Here is a 20,874-nt window from a genome sequence, read left to right as displayed (position 1 = left end):
TATACTCTATTCTATTGATACATTACTGTTTCTAACCTTGTTCATCAAGGGGTAACGACAAAGATTCCCCATCATGGAGAGTATAGGTGCCCACTGCTAATTGGCAATGGGAGATTCTAGAAGATTCTTAGCCAAGACTTCTCCCAAGCACTAAGACCTTATGTCTGGTCGAGTCAAAAACTTCCAGAAGGTTCTTGGCCAAATGTTTAGTTTCATTTTAACTAGCAGCTTGATTCACCCTCCTTAAGCTAACTTAAGAGTTACCACCATAACACAAATTTGATTTATGAACTTTTAAGTACATTTAATCTCAAAAGTATTTTTAATGCAAATAAATGTACAAACATATATGAACGACATTATTGACTATCTTATAAAAGTAAAACTTATACAAAGCGGGGTGTATCCATATGTCTCTTCTCACGTGGTGTCACGTTACAAGATAGGCAAACATTTACGTTATATAGATAAAATAATAAAAGTCAAATGAGTAGTGAAAAAAAATAAAATTGTTAATACTGTGTAGCACTACTTGTCCATCGTTATGTTGCGACGCGTCACAATACAATTTGATACCTTCCCCTTTTGAAGAAAGTGTCTCCTCGCCACGTAATCTTTGCATTAGGATGTTATGTCATTGCTGCGAAGCAGGGGATCGCGGCAGTCGTTATTCTACTGATTGGCGCCAATAGGACAACTGCCATGACAAGTTTTTTTTCTTCGCTGCTAAAACTGCAATGCCAAGTTTGAGATTTTATTTCCCTGCTACAACTGCCATGGCAAGTTATGTACAGTGTGCTTGTTTTCCCTATATATGTAGTGGCTTCATGAGCTTTGCTTCTTACACAGCAGCCTTTGGTCGTATCTCAGTATCTCAGTGCTTACATTCCAAAAATTCAAGGTCAGACTTTTTTCTCATTTGCATTTGCTTGAAAATTGAAATGCCAGGCCCTTGCTTTCTGTTCTGCATTCTGTTTACTTAATTTTTTTGAGCTCAGTTATTTACTTTGGAGAATTGGTTTTTCTTTATGCTATTATTAATATCAATTTGTACGTTGAATCTGCAGCAGTTGCCATCAACATTACGAAAATGGTTAAGACAATTCAATTGTATGGATTTTCCTCCAGCGAGTCTCCAGCAGCAGTGACAGAATTTCTGGAGGCATATACTGGAGAAGGGACTGTTCATGCTATAAAGTTTCTTCCTCCCAAAGATGGAAAATCAAGAACACTTGCCATAGTTCAGTTCACAGATGCAAAATTTGCTGGTATCATAATTCCATTAGCCGATGCTCGAAGCCTGTGGTACAATAAATCTTATCTGAAAGCTAGAAAAGCGAAGTTTGACATGGTGCCCAAGTCAGAAATCTTTGAGCACTGCATGGAACTTGTACAACTTCACTTGGGATGCCAGATTTCCGAGGAACAGTTTTCTGTGCTTTGGGCAAGATCGGATGTTTTGGTGAAATTTGGGGTGGGACTTAAGAACATCTACTTGTTCTTCTCTTATGATTCGTTTGATTACAAGCTTGAGATCACCTCTGAAAATGTTAGCCAGATTGAGCTACATCATCCACGCGGTCAACTTACAAAGTTTCTTCTCATCCAGGTTTGCCCAACAGTTAAAATTTAAATGAAAAACATGGATAACTGTTTTAAGTTCTACTAGTTTGCGCATATTTACCAATTGCTAACATTTTTCTCTTCCTCTCTTCTTTCTCTTACTAGTTAATTGGTGCTCCTCGGATTTTTAAGAAAGCTTCCAGAAGGCAGTGGGTTCGAGGAGTTGATTTCACTCCTACTTGCTGCATTGGGCAATCTTCTGCTGTATGTTTGGAGCTTCCACCAAGTTGCGAGCTTCCGAATCTACGCAGTAGTTTTGTTCATTATAAAGAAAACGAAGGACCGTTCATTCTGGAGAGAGGTAACACTTTGTCCTGTAATTTAGATAATTGTCAGCTCTGTCATTAAATTCCGAGAGTTGGTTTCAAACTCCCTTTTGAAATTCTTGCTTGCTTTCAGTAGTAATTAAGCCTTTGCCTTTTCAAGTAATTTATGCAAAGAGAAGTTGTAATGAGTTCTGAGTCATTAGTTTCTATTTGTACTTTGAAACAGCTAGAAAATTGAAGCTTCAAAACTTTGAACATAGCATGGAACTTGTCAAGCTGCACTTGGGATGCCTGATTTCTGAGGGACAGTTTTCTGTGCTTTGGACAGCATTGGATGTTTCAGTGAAATTCGGGAAGGAATTTAAAAATATTTACTTATTGTTATCTCTTGATGCTGTTGAATACAAGCTAGAGATCTCCTCTGAAAGTATTCGCCAGATTGAGCTACATCATCCACGTGGCCAACTTCCAAACTTTCTTCTAATCCAGGTTTGCCAGTTAAACTACAGAATTTGTGAATCATGACTTTGCATTTTGCCATGAAATATACAAATAAGATGTTTTCCAATTGCAGCAGATACTTGAATAAGATGTTTTCCATTCACTAGTTCCTACATGATAATCTGATCTCATGTCAAATTTCTCAGACACTATAACTTCATTGTTTCGGCGAGAATTTGAACGTTGTTGAGACAGACTATTGTGTTCCTTATAGCATAGCAGAATTACTATATTATGTCTGGAACTTAGGGCAAATGACTAACATTGTGCTCCTTCTTTCTTCTTTTTCTTGCTAGTTACTTGGTGCCCCTCGGATATTCCAGAAAGCTTCTCAAAATGGGTGGGTTCGAGAAGTTGATTTCACTCCTTCACGCTGCATTGGGCAATCTTCTGCTGTATGTTTGGAGCTTCCACCTACTTGTGAGCTTCCAAATCTACGCAAGAGTTTTGCTCATTATAAAGAAAATGAAGGGTGGTTGGTTCTGGAGAGCGGCAACACTTTCTCCTGTACTTCAGATCTGGTTCCTATCGTGGGTCCACCCCTTGGCATTAACTTGCCATACAAAATCCTTTTTAAGATAAATTCCTTGGTTCAGCATGGATGTGTTCCTGGGCAAGCACTTGATGTCAATTTTTATGAGCTAGTGGATCCTAGCATAATAAGAATTGAATATATAGAGTGTGCCCTGGACAAGCTGTTTCGGTTAAAAGGGTGCTGCTATGAGCCTGTGAGTTGGCTTACTGAGCAGTACAAAGAGTACATGGCATGCAAGCGAATTCCTCAGTCGCCAGCTATTTCTTTAGATGATGGGATGGTGTATGTGCACAGGGTTCAAGTAACACCATCTAAAGTTTACTTCTGTGGTCCAGAGGCAAATGTATCCAATCGTGTTTTGCGAAATTATCCTGAAGATGTTGATAATTTCCTTCGTGTTTCTTTCGTGGATGAGGACATGGGTAAGATGCGTTCAGGAGATTTATGTCCACGGACAAATTCTACAACTGCTACAGAAGAGGAAAGGAGAACTGGAGTTTATGAAAGGATACTTTCTACTCTAAGAAATGGCTTAGTCATTGGTGAAAAGAAGTTTGAGTTTCTTGCCCATTCGTCGAGTCAATTACGAGAGCATTCTGTGTGGATGTTTGCTTCTAGAAGTGGGTTGACTGCACAAGACATCAGAAATTGGATGGGTGATTTTAGTGACATAAAAAATGCAGCAAAACATGCTGCCAGGTTGGGTCAGGCTTTCAGCTCTTCAAGGGAGACTTTTGACGTTGGTAAGGATGAAATCGAATTCATTCCTGATGTGGAAACTGAAACAGGTGGAGTTAAATATTGTTTCTCTGATGGAATTGGGAAGATATCTGCTGAGTTTGCTGGAAGAGTGGCAAGCAAGTGCGGCAAAAGTACTACTCCATCCGCCTTTCAAATTCGACTCGGTGGCTATAAAGGTGTTGTGGCAGTTGATCCTACATTGTCAAAGAAGTTGGCACTGCGAGATAGCATGTGCAAGTACCAATCCAACAACACAAAACTAGATGTTCTGGCATGGAGCAGGTACCAACCTTGTTTCCTTAATCGTCAACTGATCACCCTTTTGTCCACCCTCGGAGTCCCCGATCTTGTTTTCGAGAAAAAGCAAAACGAGGCTTTGAAACAATTGGAAGGTGTTTTGGCTGACCCATCAAGCGCACTGGAAGCACTTGAAATGATATTCCAAGGAGAGGTCACCGACGTTTTAAAGGAAATGCTTGCGTGTGGTTATGAGCCAGATGCAGAACCATTTCTGTCATTGATGCTACAAGCATTCTGTGCATCCAAGCTTGTGGAGTTGCGGACCAAGACGAGGATATTTGTTCCAAATGGAAGATCCTTGATGGGATGCCTAGATGAAACCGGGACATTGGAATATGGTCAGGTATTTGTGCAGTGTTCTCAACGTGCCGTCTTCGGTGGCAATAGCAATTGCAGCGCTACTTCAAGCGAAGACAATTTCATTGTTGAGGGAAACGTAGTGGTTGCTAAAAACCCCTGTTTACATCCGGGAGATGTGCGTGTTCTTTGGGCTGTGAACGTGCCCGCCTTGCACCACATGGTGGATTGTGTAGTCTTCCCTCAAAAAGGAAACAGGTTAGTAACCTTGTCAAATCTTTTAGTTGTTGAAATTTTAAATTTGTTTCAGACTGCACCTGCAAGAATTAGTGTTTCTCTGTTTCACATTAATTTGTTGACTTTAAACTATTCACGTACTGACTATGTTTCTTTCCTTGTGTTGTATTAGGCCTCATCCGAATGAATGCTCTGGAAGTGACTTGGACGGAGATTTTTACTTTGTCAGTTGGGACCCTGATCTAATTCCTCCTTGGCAAGTTCAACCTATGAATTATACCCCAGCACCAACTATTGAATTGGATCATGATGTGACAATGGAGGTATTTCTCAATTCATCAAGTGAAATGTAGTCAATGATATTTGAAAGATATATACTTCACTTGTCGAATCTTGTCTCAGAGTTATTCATTGCGTTCTGTTGTGTTTGTTACAGGAGGTTACAGAGTCATTTACCAACTACATAGTGAACGACAACTTGGGGATCATTTGCAATGCACATACTGTCTTTGCAGACAGAGAGCGACAGAAGGCTACCAGTGCTCCCTGTATCAAGCTCGCCGAGCTCAGCTCGCATGCTGTTGACTCTCCGAAAACTGGTGTGGTAGTGGAAGTGCCACGCTGTCTACGTATCCACATATACCCAGATTTCATGGAGAAGGTTGACAAACTCACCTACAAGTCAAAACGTGTGATTGGGAGGCTTTTCCGACAGGTGAAACATGTTGAGCTTGCATCAGATTCACCTTCAAACTCAGCCTCAATTAAATCCTTCACCATGGATGTTGCTATGAAGTTTTATGACCCTGATATGGTGGTAGATGGATTTGAAGACTACGTCAAAGATGCCATCAATTACAAAAGTGAGTATGACTACAAGCTGGGAAACCTGATGGATTACTACGGCTACAAAACTGAAGCCGAAATACTAAGTGGGAGCATCACTGCCGTATCAAAAAATTTCAACAGGGGAAAAGACTTGGAGTCGATTCATTACGCTATAAAGGCATTGAGAAAGGAAGCTAGGACCTGGTTTGATGAGAAGCTGGGAATGCAGTCAGATATGAAGCCTGATATCAATGATGTACAAGCAGCAAAAGCATCAGCTTGGTACCATGTTACATATTATCCTGATTACTGGGGTCGCTGCAACAAGGGAATGGAAAGAGATCATTTCCTTAGCTTTCCATGGTGTGTGTTTGACAAGCTCATCCAGATCAAGAGGAGAAACTCTTCACTCAAGTAATCACTGAAGCGCCATGACACGTGACAAAGTCAGCATTGGGAGTTTGTTGGAAAATCGAAATACATTCTTAGCTAGCTGTTTGTGTTTTCCCTTAGAACTAAGTACACAAATATGATTTGTAATGTTTTCTTTAAGCTGTTGAAGTGTGTATGTAAGTAATTTAGTTTATTAGAATTGCTTTCTGACTGATTGTAATTGGATACCTTGTAATTAGCTTCATTGTTTCTATATTTCCATATTCACAATCCTGTAAACACTATATATAAATATATAAATATTATATGCATACCTCCTTTGTTGTGGTGTGAGTGAAGTTCATTCAATTCTCAAAACTTAGTTTCCAACTGCCCCAAATGTTTGGTTTGATCAGGTTTTCTGCACCCAAAAAGAAGGAGATAATAATTAATTAATCAAATTAAAGTAAATTAAATCTCAGTCAGGTTTTCTTCACTTAGATGTGAAATTGCAAAGTCTCGTGCAAAATTCAAAACACACTTTTAATCAATTAAAATTCAAAGACGAAAATATTAATTTCTTTGAAGCCAATTTAATTTCTTCCCTCCAAGTTCCAACTCCCAATTCATAAACATACCGACCTGACTGATCCCGAACTCATCCGCCCGGGGCCGAAATTGCAAGGCGTGCCGTGCCGAGACGAAGCCTATCGAATACCTTCTTCTCGGTTTCGTTCTCTTCAATTCGGTCTCTCACTTCAACGGCCAGCTGAGACGTTGCCACTATTGCTCGAGCTGGACTGGGACTTTTTTTTTGTTTTTTTTGTTTTTACTTCCTTCCTCATCCCTGTCAACCCTCCCCACTTCTCCCTCATCTTGACCAACCCCACCGCCCCACCATCACAGACCCAAACCCCACATCCTATTTCACTCTCTCATTTTATTCCCTCCTCTGTTTCTTCTAGGGCTGGCATTTTGGACCAACCAAACTCATTTACCGACCAAACCGAATCGGACTGGCTCTTTCTCCATTTTCTCTACACTGATGCTCAAATATTCAGAATCATGAATCAGATACAACAAGGGCGTTTAAGAAATATTTTAAAATATTTTCCTACTACATTTCTGTGTACATGTTTATTTTCATCAACATTTACAACTCAGAAAACCTCTTAAAATTCAGAATTACAGACAAATTGAACAATTGCCCTCAAATGAAATTGAATAATTTCCCTAGAAATGAAATTGAATAATTACCCTAAAATGAAATTGAATAATTACCCTAAGATGATGAACGAACACTAACCCTAAGATAAAGGTTCTGGTGCTTCATACCTTGGATCGCATCCCTAATGGCCTAGCCATCCGTTCCTGAAGGTAACGAATCCGGACGGAGGACCAGGACCAGGACCTGCCGGCGTCACTTGCAGTCATTGATGATCTTCGATTCTACGATCTCACCCAAGGGAGAAAAATCCCTCGCCGGTGAAACATTGTGGGCGGCGGGCGATCCCGGTTAATAATAATCGGAACCCAATCTCGGCATTTGTTGGCGCTCAAAATGGTTAGGCCAAGGTTGATTATAACTTAGTGACGAGGTGATGAATGATAGATGAAGGTGAGGACCTTCACCAAGTGTGCGAGGATTTAGGCAAGCAATAAACATATAGAAGACAAGATATATGTGGTTCACTCGAATGATGGGCTACGTCCACGAGAAGGGTGTTCTCATTACAATCAGCCCAGCCCAGAGATGGATCTAGAAGAAAGAGTCCAAGGCTTAAGGGTCTAGATCCAAGACTCGAATCCCCTTCTAAGGAAAGAGCAGTTTTCTTTTATAGGTGAAGGGGAGTCTTCACTTCTTGTAGTTTTCCGATGTGGGACTCCTTTTGCTTTGCTTAGAGTTGTGACTTGTGGTAATGCTTCTTTGGCTAAGGTGATGACCTCTCAAAGCATGGCACGTGGATGATCTAGCCTAGCTAGTTGCTCGGTCAGTTACGGTACCAACAATATTCATTTTTATTTTTGAAAAACCGAGTATCGCCGCGATGATATACTCATTTTTATTTTTTTTAAACCGCGTCTAGCCGTGCAGCTATACTATTTATAATTAAAAAAAATAGAGAACCGCCTAGCGCTCTAGTGATTCCGCGCCACGTGTCAATAAAAGTATAGCCGTGCGGCTATACTACTTATAAAAACAGCTAAAACAGGATACCCATAACGCCGTGCGGTTATAATCATTTTTTTAAAAAAAATCCCGAGTATAGCCGGACGACTATAATATTTAATATATAAAAAAGAGGAAAAAAAGATAGAGCCCGCCTAGTGTTTCGGCCCCACGTGTCCAAAATAGTACAGCCGAGCAGCTATACTATTTTTTATAATAAAAAAACCGTAGTATAGCCAAGGGGCTATACTACTTATAAAAATAAAAAAATAAAAAAAGGACCCCAGTAAAGCCGAACGGCTGTACTCATTTATTTTTTAAAAAAATTTCAAGTATAGCCGATCGGCTATACTATTTATAAATTAATAAAAAAGGCGCCCCCCTAACGATTCGGCGCGACGTGTTCAAAAAGAGACCCCAAGTAAAGCTGCCCAGCTATACCCAATTATTTTTTTTAAAATTCCGATTATAGCCGCCCAGCTAGACTATTTTTTTTGGGAAAACAATATGACCACCTAGCAGTTCAGCGTTATGTGTAAAAAAAGTATAGCTACGCGGCTATACAATTTTTATTAAAAATTGTAAAGAAAAGGACTCGTCTAGTTGCATTAGTTTATATTTTATAGATATTTATTTGGTAGTTTTGACATCTCCAAAGCATATTGAATAAATCAATTTTAGAGTTCAATTTTTTTTTCCTTCTTTTTTTTGTGGGAATGTTTGCCTTTGGTCTATCTCGTTCTCTCGAGTGCTACTAAATTCTGTTACTGCACATATTATTTGTTGTAGGGAATTACATGCTGAGTTTGAGTGTTATTGGTAATTTCTTCACATGTCAAACAACACGTTACATGAAGAATACTACCACCTCGCTTACTACTATACCCATAAATTTTTGTTTGAAATTATTGTTCTGGTTGGCAAAGAGATTGCAAAATCACCATCTTGCATTTTTGTTACAACAAATAAGAAATAATCTTAGCTCTCACATTCTTTCATTGTTAGTAAAACACGGAACGAGAAAAATATGAATAAAATAAGTACGTGTTTTATTAGGCAATATTTTGGCAAATTACAAATGATAAGTTCAACCACTACATAATATTTTAATATGGTTTATTTTTTAAAAAAATTAATACACATGATTTTTATTCAATAATATGCGAAAAATAAAATTTTTGTAAAAAATAAGTGTTTTAAACATGAAAAATACTTATGTATGTGTACAATTCGAGTATTAAATGTGAAAATGCTAAATTATTTATACAGGTAATAATTTTGGAAAAGTAAAAACTCAAAAGGGGACAATAAAGACTCGGATAATGGCCTAATAATAATGGATAATATTCTAAACTACTCTTATCGATAAACAAAAATTGGGAAAAAAACAATTTTAAAAAAAAATCACAGTATGTATGTAAAGAGTATAGCCACTAGGCTATACAATTTTTTTTAAAATAAAAAAATAAAAAAATTCGACTCCAGTAAAGCCGCACGGCTGTACTCATTTCGGAGTATAGCGGCGTGGCTATACTCCGAATTTAAAAAATAAATAAATAAAAATACTTTTTTTAATTAAAAAAGAAAAGAAAAAAAAGAGGTCCCGCCTAGCGATTCGGTGCCACGTATCAAACGAGGTATAGCTACGCCGCTATACTATTTATATTTTTAAAAAAAACTAAAAATGAGGAAGGAAATGGAGAGCATTGGAAAGTTTTGGCTAGTAAATTGGTAGTAAGTGAAGTGGTACATGCAGAAGTCGTTTGGTACAATCGATTGTCATGGACTGTATTAAATCTTGGAACTGTCTAATTTGCCTAAGTTGGATTAAGTATTGACTTATGTTTGGTGCCCCGCCGGACTAAGAACTTGGATTGTACAAATATTAAAGACCTATATTTGGTGATGTGTTGGACTAAAAATAATTATTGTAAGGCTAAAATTTTTGAATTTTTTTAAATACTAAAATTATCTTAAACAAAAAATAAAAAATCATCATATTTAGACTCGACCCAAACCCAACCTCCTCATTTTTTTAATTTTATTTTTTTCTTTATTTTATTTTTCTTTAATCAGAAACCCAACCTCCCCATTCTTTTCATCTTTTTTTTTTCTCTCTCTATTTGTTTTCTTTAATAAAAAATCTCCCTCATTCTCTATCTCTCCCATTGCAACTCACTTCCACATCCCTTTTTTCTCTTCTTTTTTTTTCCTTTAATCATAAACTTTCCTCATTCTCTCTCTCATTCCCATTGGAACCCACCTCTACATCCCTTTTTTCCCCAATTCTTCTTCTCCCCCTTTGACTCCGTTTTACGTTCTCCCACACACGTCCTCTTCGATCTTGTCCAGCCAGTGATTTGGGTTTGTTTTGTTGCATAAATTAGGTAACCTCATGGTGGTGGTTTGACGGTTTGACTGTGGTGGTGGAGGGGGTTCAATTCAGGCCAAGGATCTTACTTCAGTGAATATGGTTTACAGAAAACCCAAATCAAGAAAATCCAATTCCATGTTAAGAAGAAAAAGAAACAGGTTTAGTTCGGACTCGTATGTTCGATTTAGCGAGGGCGCTACATTGCGAACCACTTTTCAACCTCAATAAGTTAAAGGAGCGAGTGAGGAGTTTTGTTTACTGTTTGACCATATAATCTCTACCAACACATGGATTTCAAGTGCTATTTAAGCCAGTCTAGTCTAATAAAGCCTACAAAACACTGCCACATAGGCAATGCTAATGCGGGGTAAAATGGTAAAATAGTTGTTGTGACTTGGCAAGCCCAAATAAAAGCCCATAAAACAGTCCATATAAGATACAGGCCATGGACTTCTCACCACTTTTATTATAAAATATAAAAAATTTGAACTTAGGCATTAGGATTTAGACCCAAAAATTGCACTAATGGTCGGTCGTCTGCATTGTGTATTCCCTATCTTTTTTTATACAAGTGATATTCAATAAGAGAGGAATCGAATTTAGAACATCATGTACAAAAGTAAATATTCTTAATCACTTTAGTTATAAATCTAGTTAAATCTATTTTCAAACGGCCTAATAAATTTAAAATGAAAATGAAAACTTCTTGTCATGCATGCATGACTTCAATTGTAAAGTGTCCTCTCAAATATACAGTGCTAGTTTCTGATATACAACGGCCGAGACTATATTATAATGGGTCTTAATCTGGTACACTGTTTTCCCATTTGTGCACCAAGGTCCAAGCACATAGTTTGGGGTTAGCCATAAACATCCCCATAATAAAATAAGAAAGTTTGGGTTAGAGAATTTACGATAGGATTGACAATGGTTTTATTTTGTGTGTTTACGCTAATGAAAGTAATTTTTATTTAATTCTTTCTTTTAGTCATTTGAGGCAATTTAAATTCTTTCTTTTAGTCATTTGAGGCAATTAGGTATGGACTTTTAAAGCCGAGTGATGCATTTTAACTTTTGTTTGTGAATTGATCTGTTTGTATTGATTGAATCAGTCGAGAATTATACAGTACATTCCATCGTATATCATGCTTCATAACACAAGTTTAACCAGCAAACTCACAACTTTGTAACAAAAACAATTAATTACGTATGCTGATGTGGCATTGATGACATGGCACTTTCTCCGTTATCATTGACTAGTCATGCTAAACGGTTCAACCAATGGCAACCTTTCTATATTTCGAGTATAGGCATGTGACTTTTTTCCCTGAAAAAAAATGTACCAATCATGTTATATTGTAGGGCTCTACCCTTAACATAATTTTCTTTAATTTATGGAGATAAAAAAAATAATAATAATAAATAACTTTTTAATATTATTGATTCGCTACTCAGTCAGTCAGATTCTCAATCAGGCATGTGAGCTGTTGGGGAAGAAAAATTAAAATAATTGCACGTGACTTGCGAGTCCCCAAAAAATTCATGATATTAGGCAGAATATTAATTTTGTTTTTATTTTTTCAAAGAGTACCTTAAATTTTGGGAGACTTCCCATGTGGCCTATGATGCCACAGGAGGGGGCAAATCAAAATTCAATTGTTTGCAGTTGGACTTTGGTTGATCCATTAAATACATTCAATTTTGACATGCTAATTTTTAATCTTCCGAGTACGCCATTTGGTTAGTATAATATCCAATATAGGAAAATATTTTTCATCTTCAACATACATAAAATATAAAAATAAAATATTTCCCCACATTTTATGTATATTAGATATACACCAATTAGCTGATGTATCTGGAACGTATAAAAATTTATCCCAGATTACCTAAAAAAAGTTCAGTATTATTCAAATCCCAACCGTCTTAATGTTGTCTTATTAGTGTTTGTAATTACACAAAGCAAACCATCTTCTTCTGGGAATTTAAGCTCAAAGCAAACGAAGCAGACGACATATGTGTAAGACACGGAGAAAAATAGGGAGCCTCTCAACTGCTCCATTATTTATAACACTAGATTTATTATGTTGGAAAACTGGGAAGTCTTTTTAAGTCATTCCAAATTTTTGGATGAAGCCTTAAAATTTTTACGTGTTTGAAGACTAAACAATACAAGGGGACAAAACAGAGACCCAATAATTCTTAGGGAGTGGGCGCGCCTGTTTTCCACTCCATGTGAGTCCGGACCAGTTCAACCACTACAACTTACTAGTCTCACTTTGATGGCGACGAGTTTTGGATTTTGATCCTATTATTTATACTTTTTAATTTTTTTTTAAATTTTAAATTTCAATTGCTTCGTTAAATAGCCAGTAAGTCGCCAAAGTAGTGGTTAGATGATTAAAGGTATTTGAGAATGGTTTAGGGAGTTCAAAATAAATCAGCGCCTCAAATGATTTATACGTTGGGGATAAAGAGAGTAGTTAGCTGACTAGATTAGTTTGTCATTAGTTACTCTTATAAGTAATTAGTTAGAACTGTTGTTCTCAATTAATTAATGAGAATCACAATTTCCTTTAGAGGATGCTATCAACCTTCTCTCTAACATTCTCGCTTTTGGTAATGATATGGGTCACTTCCTTTACACTTAAAACGATGCCATTAATGAATGAGACGAACTAGCTTTTATTTTTCAAGTTTATTTTTTTATTTTCTTATGTGGCATAAAATAATAATAAAATATTTGAAAATTCAATTAAAAAAATAAGAAATAGGATTACAGTAGTCAAAAACTAAAATTAAAAAAACCCTTATCCCCATCCCGACTTCTTCCAGCCGCCACCCACTAACACAAACACAAAGTTCATCCTCCATCTCCCCACCCCCTACCCCCCATCAATCCACAAACCCAACACAAATGCTGGAAGCCCACACCGGCTATGGTTGCTCTTCTTCATCGCCTTCTTCACACTCCCATTAACTCTCTCTCATCACCACCATCCCCCAAACTCTCCTCAACTCCTCTCTTACCCCCTCTATTGTGAATCTCAAAACTAAAACTCATGAGAAGCTGGAGAACTTTAGAGAAAATTGAAGTATTGCCGCTCACACTATGGTTCTTCTTATGAGAAAGTAAGAAGGGCCCTTTAATGGCAATTATGAAATTGTGGTTGGGTTGGGTTATTTGGTGGAGGCCAGAAGAAGTCGAGATGGGTGGGGTTTAGGGTTTTTTATTTTTAATTTTTGAGTACTGTAACCCTATTTTTTTACTTTTAAAATTGAATTTCAAATATTTTATGCCACATAAAGAAAAAAAAATGAATAAACTTGAAAAATAAAAGCTAGTTGGTCTCATTCATTAATGACATTGTTTTATATATAAGAAAGTGACACATATCATTAACAAAAAAGAGAATGTTAGAGAGAAAATTACTAGCATTTATTTGCTTTTTTTATTTTATGTTTTATTTTAATGATTGTTGTTGTAAGAGTGCGATATGTCCCTATTAAAGTATAAATAAACGCATCAAAAGTGCGACATTTAGATTTCTTTAAAATAGTTGTTATTATGTTTACTTATCCGTGGAATTAGAATCAATCTTTTGTAGGGGTTGAATAATATGATTTTTTTTAAATTTATATATCTATATTTTTGTTAATTTTTCAACACCTTTATCTTAGTCTATAGTAGTCATGAAATGTACGTTTCAATAACATAAGTATTCCACTATAACAACAAAATATGATACGTATATAGTCATCATGCACTTATCCTATCTCTAAGAAAGAAAAGTAAATAAAACATTGTTTCTTCGACATGTAATTTCAATTATATCGTTAAAGCAGCTCTCGGGTAACTTTCCCTTGCGGCTCGTGCTGTCACACCCGAAAGACAAAAGAACACATATTTTGAAGTAATGAGCTATGGTCAGTAAGCATCGTCGTCATTAAGGTGGCATGGCATGTTATATTATTATATAACAAACAAAAAAAAGAGTAAAAAAATAGAAAGCATGCCCATGATTCCTACACGTGAGCATGTTCTCTTGAAGTCAACTTCCAACCAACCCAATGAATTCTCGCCGCGTGGACTGAACAAATGACAAAGGCTAACAAGGGTTGTTGGGGAAACGACACAGAAACTCTCTAACAAATCCGTCTCAGAAGGCGACGTGAATGTCGTACGCGCTCACGGCACTAGCTTAGCTTGGCTTGGCCTGCTCTCATAGAATATATGAGAGCATAACATCACACCATACATAGTACCATCGCAGCTCTTTTAGGACCTACCCAATATAGAATACTCGTCCTTCTATTATTATTATTATTTATTTATTTTTTGTTTTTATTTTTATTTTTTTTGGTGAAACATCAAACTTCCTTTCGTCATTTCCAAACGGTACCCATCAGTGCCTCTATTTTCTATATATAGGCAGTTGGTGTTTTTGCCAACCCATCCTCTCTCTATTTCTGCCTCCAAACGTGAAGTTACACAGAGGCCTCATTATATAAAAACCCAGTTAGTTCCAACCATTGCATTTCTTTGAAAACCTGCAATACTTATTTATCATAACTCATAAGTTTTTTTTGGTATTCGGATAATAACAGAACAAAAACAAACCCCTATAATTCATATTTTTTAAAGCAAACCTTTTTTCTTGATCCTACCCTCTTTGTAGTTTGGTTCAGAATTGTGTTAATTAAGAAGCCCGTCTTTTTTCCACTTGTAATTGCAAACCATAAGTTGGAAGACATGGCTTGTTTGGTTGCTCGGACGGGAAGGGAATTGCAGAGGTACAACATGGGCCGCCGACAGGTCGTAGGGTGAGGTTCTTTTTATTTTCTTTTTGAGCTTTTCTTGACAAGGCTTTTGTTATGTTGAAAAAAGTTGGTGGCTGTGACGACTCCTCCAATTCATTCTCATCATCATGGGGGTGGGCTCAAGAGTCCCTATCAAAGGGAACCCATGTGTATTTTAGTCCATTTGGATTATAGCTTTTCTCTCCTTTCTTTTCCAACAATGATTTACTTTTTACCTTGTCTGCCCATATAATTAAACAATTATTGATGTTCTTCTGATCTTCGGTTTGTGCAAGTCAGTATTGATCAGCGAGCTACATATATATTTCTCTGTGATGGTAATAAAAAAATGGCTGAATAATTTATTTATTTGTTTAATGTTGCAGATGCATTCCTTATAGATACAAAAATGGCCGTGATGGTGCGATCAGCGATGAATTGGAAGTGCTTGTGATCACTTCACAGAAAGGCAATGCATTTATGTTCCCTAAGGTATAATTGCTACTTCCAACTCCAAGTCTTCATTTTCTTTCATTTTTATTTACTTTCTCTTCCAATTAAAAAATTCAACTGTATTTTGTTTGATAGGGTGGTTGGGAACTTGATGAATCCGTAGAAGAAGCTGCTTCACGGGAATCACTAGAAGAAGCGGGTGTTGTGGGCAATGTTGAGGTTGGTACTGTTTTTCTTATTCTTTTCTTCGCTTTTGATCGCCACTAAATAATAGAGTTTGTTGCTTTCATGATAAGAATAATAGATTTGCATTTCTGGCAAAGATTTCGACCTAATTTGATGTTGTATATGATGGCAGTGTGAATTGGGAAAATGGAGTTTCATGAGCAAAAGCCAGGAGACATACTATGAAGGGTACATGTTCCCTTTGTTTGTGAAGGAGCAACTGGATCTATGGCCCGAGAAGAACGTTCGGCGAAGAATCTGGGTATGCTGCTGCTCATGCTGTGAACTTTTTTTATTTATTTTTTTTTACGTTCAAAGTTTTGGCTAATAGTATTTTCATATACCCTCTTGAAAATGAGTTGTAAAATCTTATATAATCTGAAATTATTTGATATGCAGATGAGTGCTGCGAAAGCTAGAGAAGCTTGTCAGCATTGGTGGATGAAGGAAGCCTTGGACATTTTGGTTGAACGGCTTACCTCAGCACAGAAACAAGAGGAAGAAAATGCACTGGCTTGCTCTTTAAGTTGATTAATTATTAAAAAGTTTCCCATGATTTTGTACATAGAAACTGCTGATCAGAAGCAGTTTCCATATACAGCCAGAAGATTGGATTGTATATAGAGCAAACCTCAGGCAGACAAAAGTGTAAGAAAGGGAAATTAGTTTTAGTTTTGTGTTGTCATTGGGATTTTTTAGTTAGCTCTCCTCACCTTCTGATGAGAGAGCAGATTGATATGTTATAGAAGCAACTGTAGAAAAAGCCAGTTACTTGTCTCATTCATGTTATCAAAAGTACTGCAAATCTAGGAATTGTTGTTGTCGATTCTGTCTGAGCCTAATTACAATTTAAACTTCTGAAAATTGGTAACTAATGCTTCAAAAGAACCTGGACATGCTTACTTACTACTACAAAAAACGAAATAGACGACGGTTGTGATGCTTTGAAAACCGTCGTTAAATCGACCAACATCTTGGGGAGTATCAAACTATGACGGCTTTTCACCATCGTTGTTTATCTGTAAAGACGACGGTTTTTAGTAAAACCGTCGTTGTTCTGAGGTAAAGACGACAGTTTTTGATTAAAAACCGTCGTTATTTATGAGTAAAGACGACAGTTTTGGTTTAAAAGACGACTGTATTTTATTAAAACCGTCGTCATTTGTGGGTAAAGACGTCAATATTTTGTTAAAAAGTGTTGTTGATTGTATATAAAGACGGCGGCATTGTGTTAAAACAGTTATTAATTATATGTACAAACAATAGTTTTTTCAATAAAACCATCGTTTTATTATTTTTAAATCTGTCGTCTAATAAGTTCCCAAACTATTACATTTTAGTTTTTGGTTTTCTATGATTCTATACAACGATTTTAACTAGAAAACCAATTATATCGCTTTTAACGAACATATACACTCAAAAATTATTTCTTTCATAAAACTTGAAGATTCAATAATTATTACATAGTCAACCAATCTTTATTCTATTACATACATACTTCCTACCTATAATTAGACATAATAATGGAGCTCACAAATTCTACTAATTTGATCTTAACTTCATCAATTTGTAATTGGGTTGACTTAGCTCTGCCTCTTGCACATTTTTCAAGTTGGTGGTGTCGGAAGGACCTGCACGAAAGAGACCCCAATAACCTTAAACATAAACCTGTTTAGCAACAACCTAAACTTAGCAAAAAGATCTATGCGACTTTAGAATGATAGCAGCTTGAGGACTAATCCAGTACTACCTGCTTTACTGAGAGAGAGATTCGGAGAGAAAGTTAATGACATATATACTACCATGTAGGCTTTCATAGTTGTTAGCTTCAGACTTGGTCCTGCCAACAATTTCAGCTGCTAATCCAGCAACTAGCTGTAATTGGATAACACCATAAAATTAATGCAAACTTATCTGTCAGAACAATCAGCCAGGGTGATTAAGCCAAACTTGATAACCATGTGAGAAAAGAAAACGAAGTTTAGAAGATATAGTCTGGGTGATTAAGCCTAGAACTGAAATGAGCAAGCACAAAATAAAATGAAAGGAGAGATAAAACTGAAAAGTAATAAAACAGAGGATTTGTTCTGCATTAGAACCAAATTTAACCCACTCAAATAGAACCAAATATATATATAACCAATAGCAATTATCAAATTAAACCAAACAAAACATAAGCCTCATTCAAAACAAACTATTGAATCCAGATGCTAACTTTAACAACAAAGGTCAAGGAATTGTACCTTGGTCAGATATTTTACTCCCCCAAAGGTCAAGGTATTGTAGTTTAGAAATTACCTGAGGAAAATCATTACAAAACATGAAGTTAAGGGTGGACAGTCACAGAAATTCAAGTGTAAAAAAATGTTGAATATGAGGTCCACCAACAATAAAACAGATGCCTCAGCCTTGACTTGAGAACAACTGCAGTATCATCCTTACAAGTGAATTAAATTTAAAACACTCATGGATTGTGGGATTCCTCCAGTTAAATTGTAAAAGCCCAATTCCCTGTTAAAAAAACATATAGGCATTAACAACTTGGGAACTTAGTTAACAAAAGTATTGTGCTTGATGTTAGTCCCGTGAGATGAATTGTATTAAAGGTGTATATAAAAGCATGAATTAAAACATATCAGGAAAATCATAAACCATTACTCTATGGAATCTTGGTCCAGCCACTCCCCAGCTGTCTATGTATCTAAAAGGCAAATATAAATATAATCAGATTTTCCAACAAAGCAAAAGATATACATACTGAAAGGGTGGTGAAAAATTAAAATTATATCCACATAATTAATAATGTGGTTCCAACTTGCAAGCTCTAGCTATTCTGATAAGCATATATTCATATTCAAATCCAATCCACAAGTTAGACTATTGCTACACAAACCAATCAATTAATTTTACTTGTCAATGCACTTAAGAATTCATATGATTTAAATAAAAATCAAAACCTAAACATACATTATATATGAGAGGCACATTCAATTCCAGCAAGTCCACAAGATCCTGCAGACTCCCAAACAAGAGATATGGATCTTATACAGAAGAACAAAAGACAATACAAAAAATATATAAGTTAAATAGTCACCAGTGAATTCATTAAAATAGTAACGGAATCTTACAGAAACTAAACTATCAGTCAAAACTCAAAGAGCAATATAACTGAAATCTCTAAAATCTCTCTGTAATATTAGAATCACAAAAATATTTAAACATATGAATGGTAGCGCAGAGAGAGAGAGAGCCTTACCTTGAGGTCCGAGATCGAAGAGAGGATTGGAGTTGGGGTCGGGGTTGGCGTCGGAGAGTCGAGGAAAATGAAATGAAACCCCTTTGCCGATCTTCTTCTCTAAAAGGCTAGGACCGCGATGACCGTGACCGCGATCGATGACACCGATGGCCATCACCTTTTCGACTGTCTTTCTGATTCGCTCTCTGGACCTCGAAGAGAAGTTACCTGCGATGACGACTATCCAAAAGATGGCGCCGACGACGATCCAGAAGACGGCGCCGACGTCGATCCTCGTGACGAAGCCGACCGAAGTCCACCTCCTCGTTGCCTCTGTCTCTCTGAGATGTGAGAGTCGGCTTAGAAAAGGTAGAGCTGGGGAGAGAGGGTTTAGGTGCAGAGATGTGATAGAGAGGGAGAGAGAGAGAGAGGGTTTGAACTCAGATAGGGAGAGAGGGCTTCATCGAGAGGAAAGGGAATTTTCATGGAGAGGGAAACTCAACATTGAGCGGGGAGTGAAAAAATTAGGTTGAGAAAGACAACTTTAGTTTTTGGTGAAGCTGAGTGAGAGGGACAACTTAAGTGAAACAGTGTTTAGCGTGTTTTGGATGCACATCGGTTCTTCTTGACAACCGACGTGTTTCTTTTGAAATATGTTTTGGATTACCACCGTATTACATGCCTTAAGACGTCACTTTTATAACCACTGACGTGGTTTGTAGCCAATTTTAAAACCACTACGCTTTCTTAAAGTTTCGACGTCTTTTAAGTGACGTGTTTTTGCAATATTGGCGTAGATTCCAGTACTTGTCTCCTTCATGCTTCCCATCGAAAAGGCCAATGCACGCTGCAAATCCTCATCTTCTTCATCAGTTAAACCAAAAGTCAACAGATTCCCGATGGGAATTAAAACGTGCCAATCATTGCACGACATGTGCTGATTACCGATTGGAGCAGTCAAATTCATTGATAACAGTATAAGTTCTACGACCTTCAGTCATCTAAGGTAAGGGGACTTAAGCCCAAGAATCGTGTTTCTTGTTTTTCTTTCGTTTAACTTGAGCATCATAGGTGAGACATTGCATATAACTTGTAGAATTTGTGTCCCACAATTATAATTAGGCTTGAATGCTAAAATAGTCTTTGTGTTTTAGCTCGTTGACCAATTTAGTCGATGTGTTTTCAATTTAGTCAATTTGATATCGTTAGGCAATGTGACCCATTCCGTTAAAATTGCCGTTAAATAAACATGATAATCTTCTTCTCTTTTTACTTCACTTTTGAAAACCTTGTTGTATTAATAATTGACACAAATTAATGTGCTAATCATCCAATTAAAACTACCCGCAAGTGCACGAATCTATTGGGGTATAGATTTGCAAGTACGGGATCGATCCCACGAGGAACTGTCGACTTACTAAAAGTTCTAATTTGAGTACATAAAAAACACTTATTTAACACAACACATAGGTAAAATACAAATTGGGAGCTAAGAGTGAATAAAGAAAAGTAAAAGATATGAAACAAAAGAAGAAACCAAAGATAAACACAAACAGCAATATCTATCACCCGTTTATCACCTTTCTATCATCACTGTATCACATATTTATCACCTGGTGAACAGTTCGCAACCGATCGCATGAACAGTGACGACCAGTCATTTTGAAACAGATTGTGATATGAAAACCAAAATGAAAGGCAACCGGTTGCATTAACAGTGACAACTGGTAGTTTTGAAGCAGAGTGTGTGCTCTGTTTTCAGCTTCGACCTCTGTTCAGTGTTTGACTTATAACTTTCCAACTGTTTATCTAAATTTCACTTTCTTTATATGGTTGGATTCAGCACAGAAAAAGAGAACTCATCACCGACCAATGTCAAAAATAATTACGGAAGTGATTAGATACAGTAGAGAAAAC

General features: G+C 36.8%; 2 protein-coding genes and 2 long non-coding RNA genes across 10 annotated transcripts; 2 read left to right on the top strand and 2 right to left on the bottom strand.

The window, feature by feature from the left end:
• Window positions 403-5,749, top strand: LOC18793924 (probable RNA-dependent RNA polymerase 1). 3 transcript variants are annotated; one of them, XM_020555404.1, is made up of 7 exons: window positions 403-901; window positions 1,071-1,609; window positions 1,729-1,924; window positions 2,116-2,378; window positions 2,687-4,521; window positions 4,673-4,823; window positions 4,937-5,749. In XM_020555404.1, the coding sequence occupies exons 2-7, from the start codon at window positions 1,091-1,093 to the stop codon at window positions 5,744-5,746; spliced, it is 3,774 nt and encodes a 1,257-aa protein (XP_020410993.1). In that variant the 5' UTR covers window positions 403-901; window positions 1,071-1,090; the 3' UTR covers window positions 5,747-5,749. The 3 variants fall into 3 exon arrangements, with proteins under 3 accessions (XP_020410993.1, XP_020410991.1, XP_020410992.1); XM_020555402.1 differs by having other exon boundaries at window positions 1,068-1,609; XM_020555403.1 differs by having other exon boundaries at window positions 403-1,609.
• On the bottom strand, window positions 5,643-7,508 carry LOC109946735. The gene is made up of 4 exons (XR_002269804.1): window positions 7,036-7,508; window positions 6,343-6,742; window positions 6,036-6,121; window positions 5,643-5,749 (listed from the first exon to the last, which is right to left on the bottom strand). It is a non-coding gene; the product is annotated as an uncharacterized LOC109946735 (long non-coding RNA).
• LOC18790246 (nudix hydrolase 17, mitochondrial) lies at window positions 14,821-16,551 on the top strand. Its single transcript, XM_007227532.2, has 5 exons — window positions 14,821-15,068; window positions 15,431-15,536; window positions 15,633-15,716; window positions 15,856-15,984; window positions 16,122-16,551. The coding sequence occupies exons 1-5, from the start codon at window positions 14,998-15,000 to the stop codon at window positions 16,251-16,253; spliced, it is 522 nt and encodes a 173-aa protein (XP_007227594.1). The 5' UTR covers window positions 14,821-14,997; the 3' UTR covers window positions 16,254-16,551.
• LOC18790472 lies at window positions 17,132-19,585 on the bottom strand. 5 transcript variants are annotated; one of them, XR_002269863.1, is made up of 7 exons: window positions 18,979-19,579; window positions 18,690-18,763; window positions 18,381-18,423; window positions 18,165-18,233; window positions 17,966-18,020; window positions 17,473-17,597; window positions 17,132-17,353 (listed from the first exon to the last, which is right to left on the bottom strand). It is a non-coding gene; the product is annotated as an uncharacterized LOC18790472 (long non-coding RNA). The 5 variants fall into 5 exon arrangements; XR_002269857.1 differs by having other exon boundaries at window positions 17,132-17,597; window positions 18,979-19,585; XR_002269862.1 differs by having other exon boundaries at window positions 17,132-17,597; window positions 18,690-18,734; window positions 18,979-19,583.

The sequence above is a fragment of the Prunus persica genome, chromosome G1, assembly GCF_000346465.2.
Source record: "Prunus persica cultivar Lovell chromosome G1, Prunus_persica_NCBIv2, whole genome shotgun sequence".
In the NCBI taxonomy this organism is placed as follows: Eukaryota; Viridiplantae; Streptophyta; class Magnoliopsida; order Rosales; family Rosaceae; genus Prunus; species Prunus persica.
The sequence above is the reverse complement of the archived record's forward strand: the minus strand, read 5'-3'. Positions and strand labels throughout refer to the sequence as shown.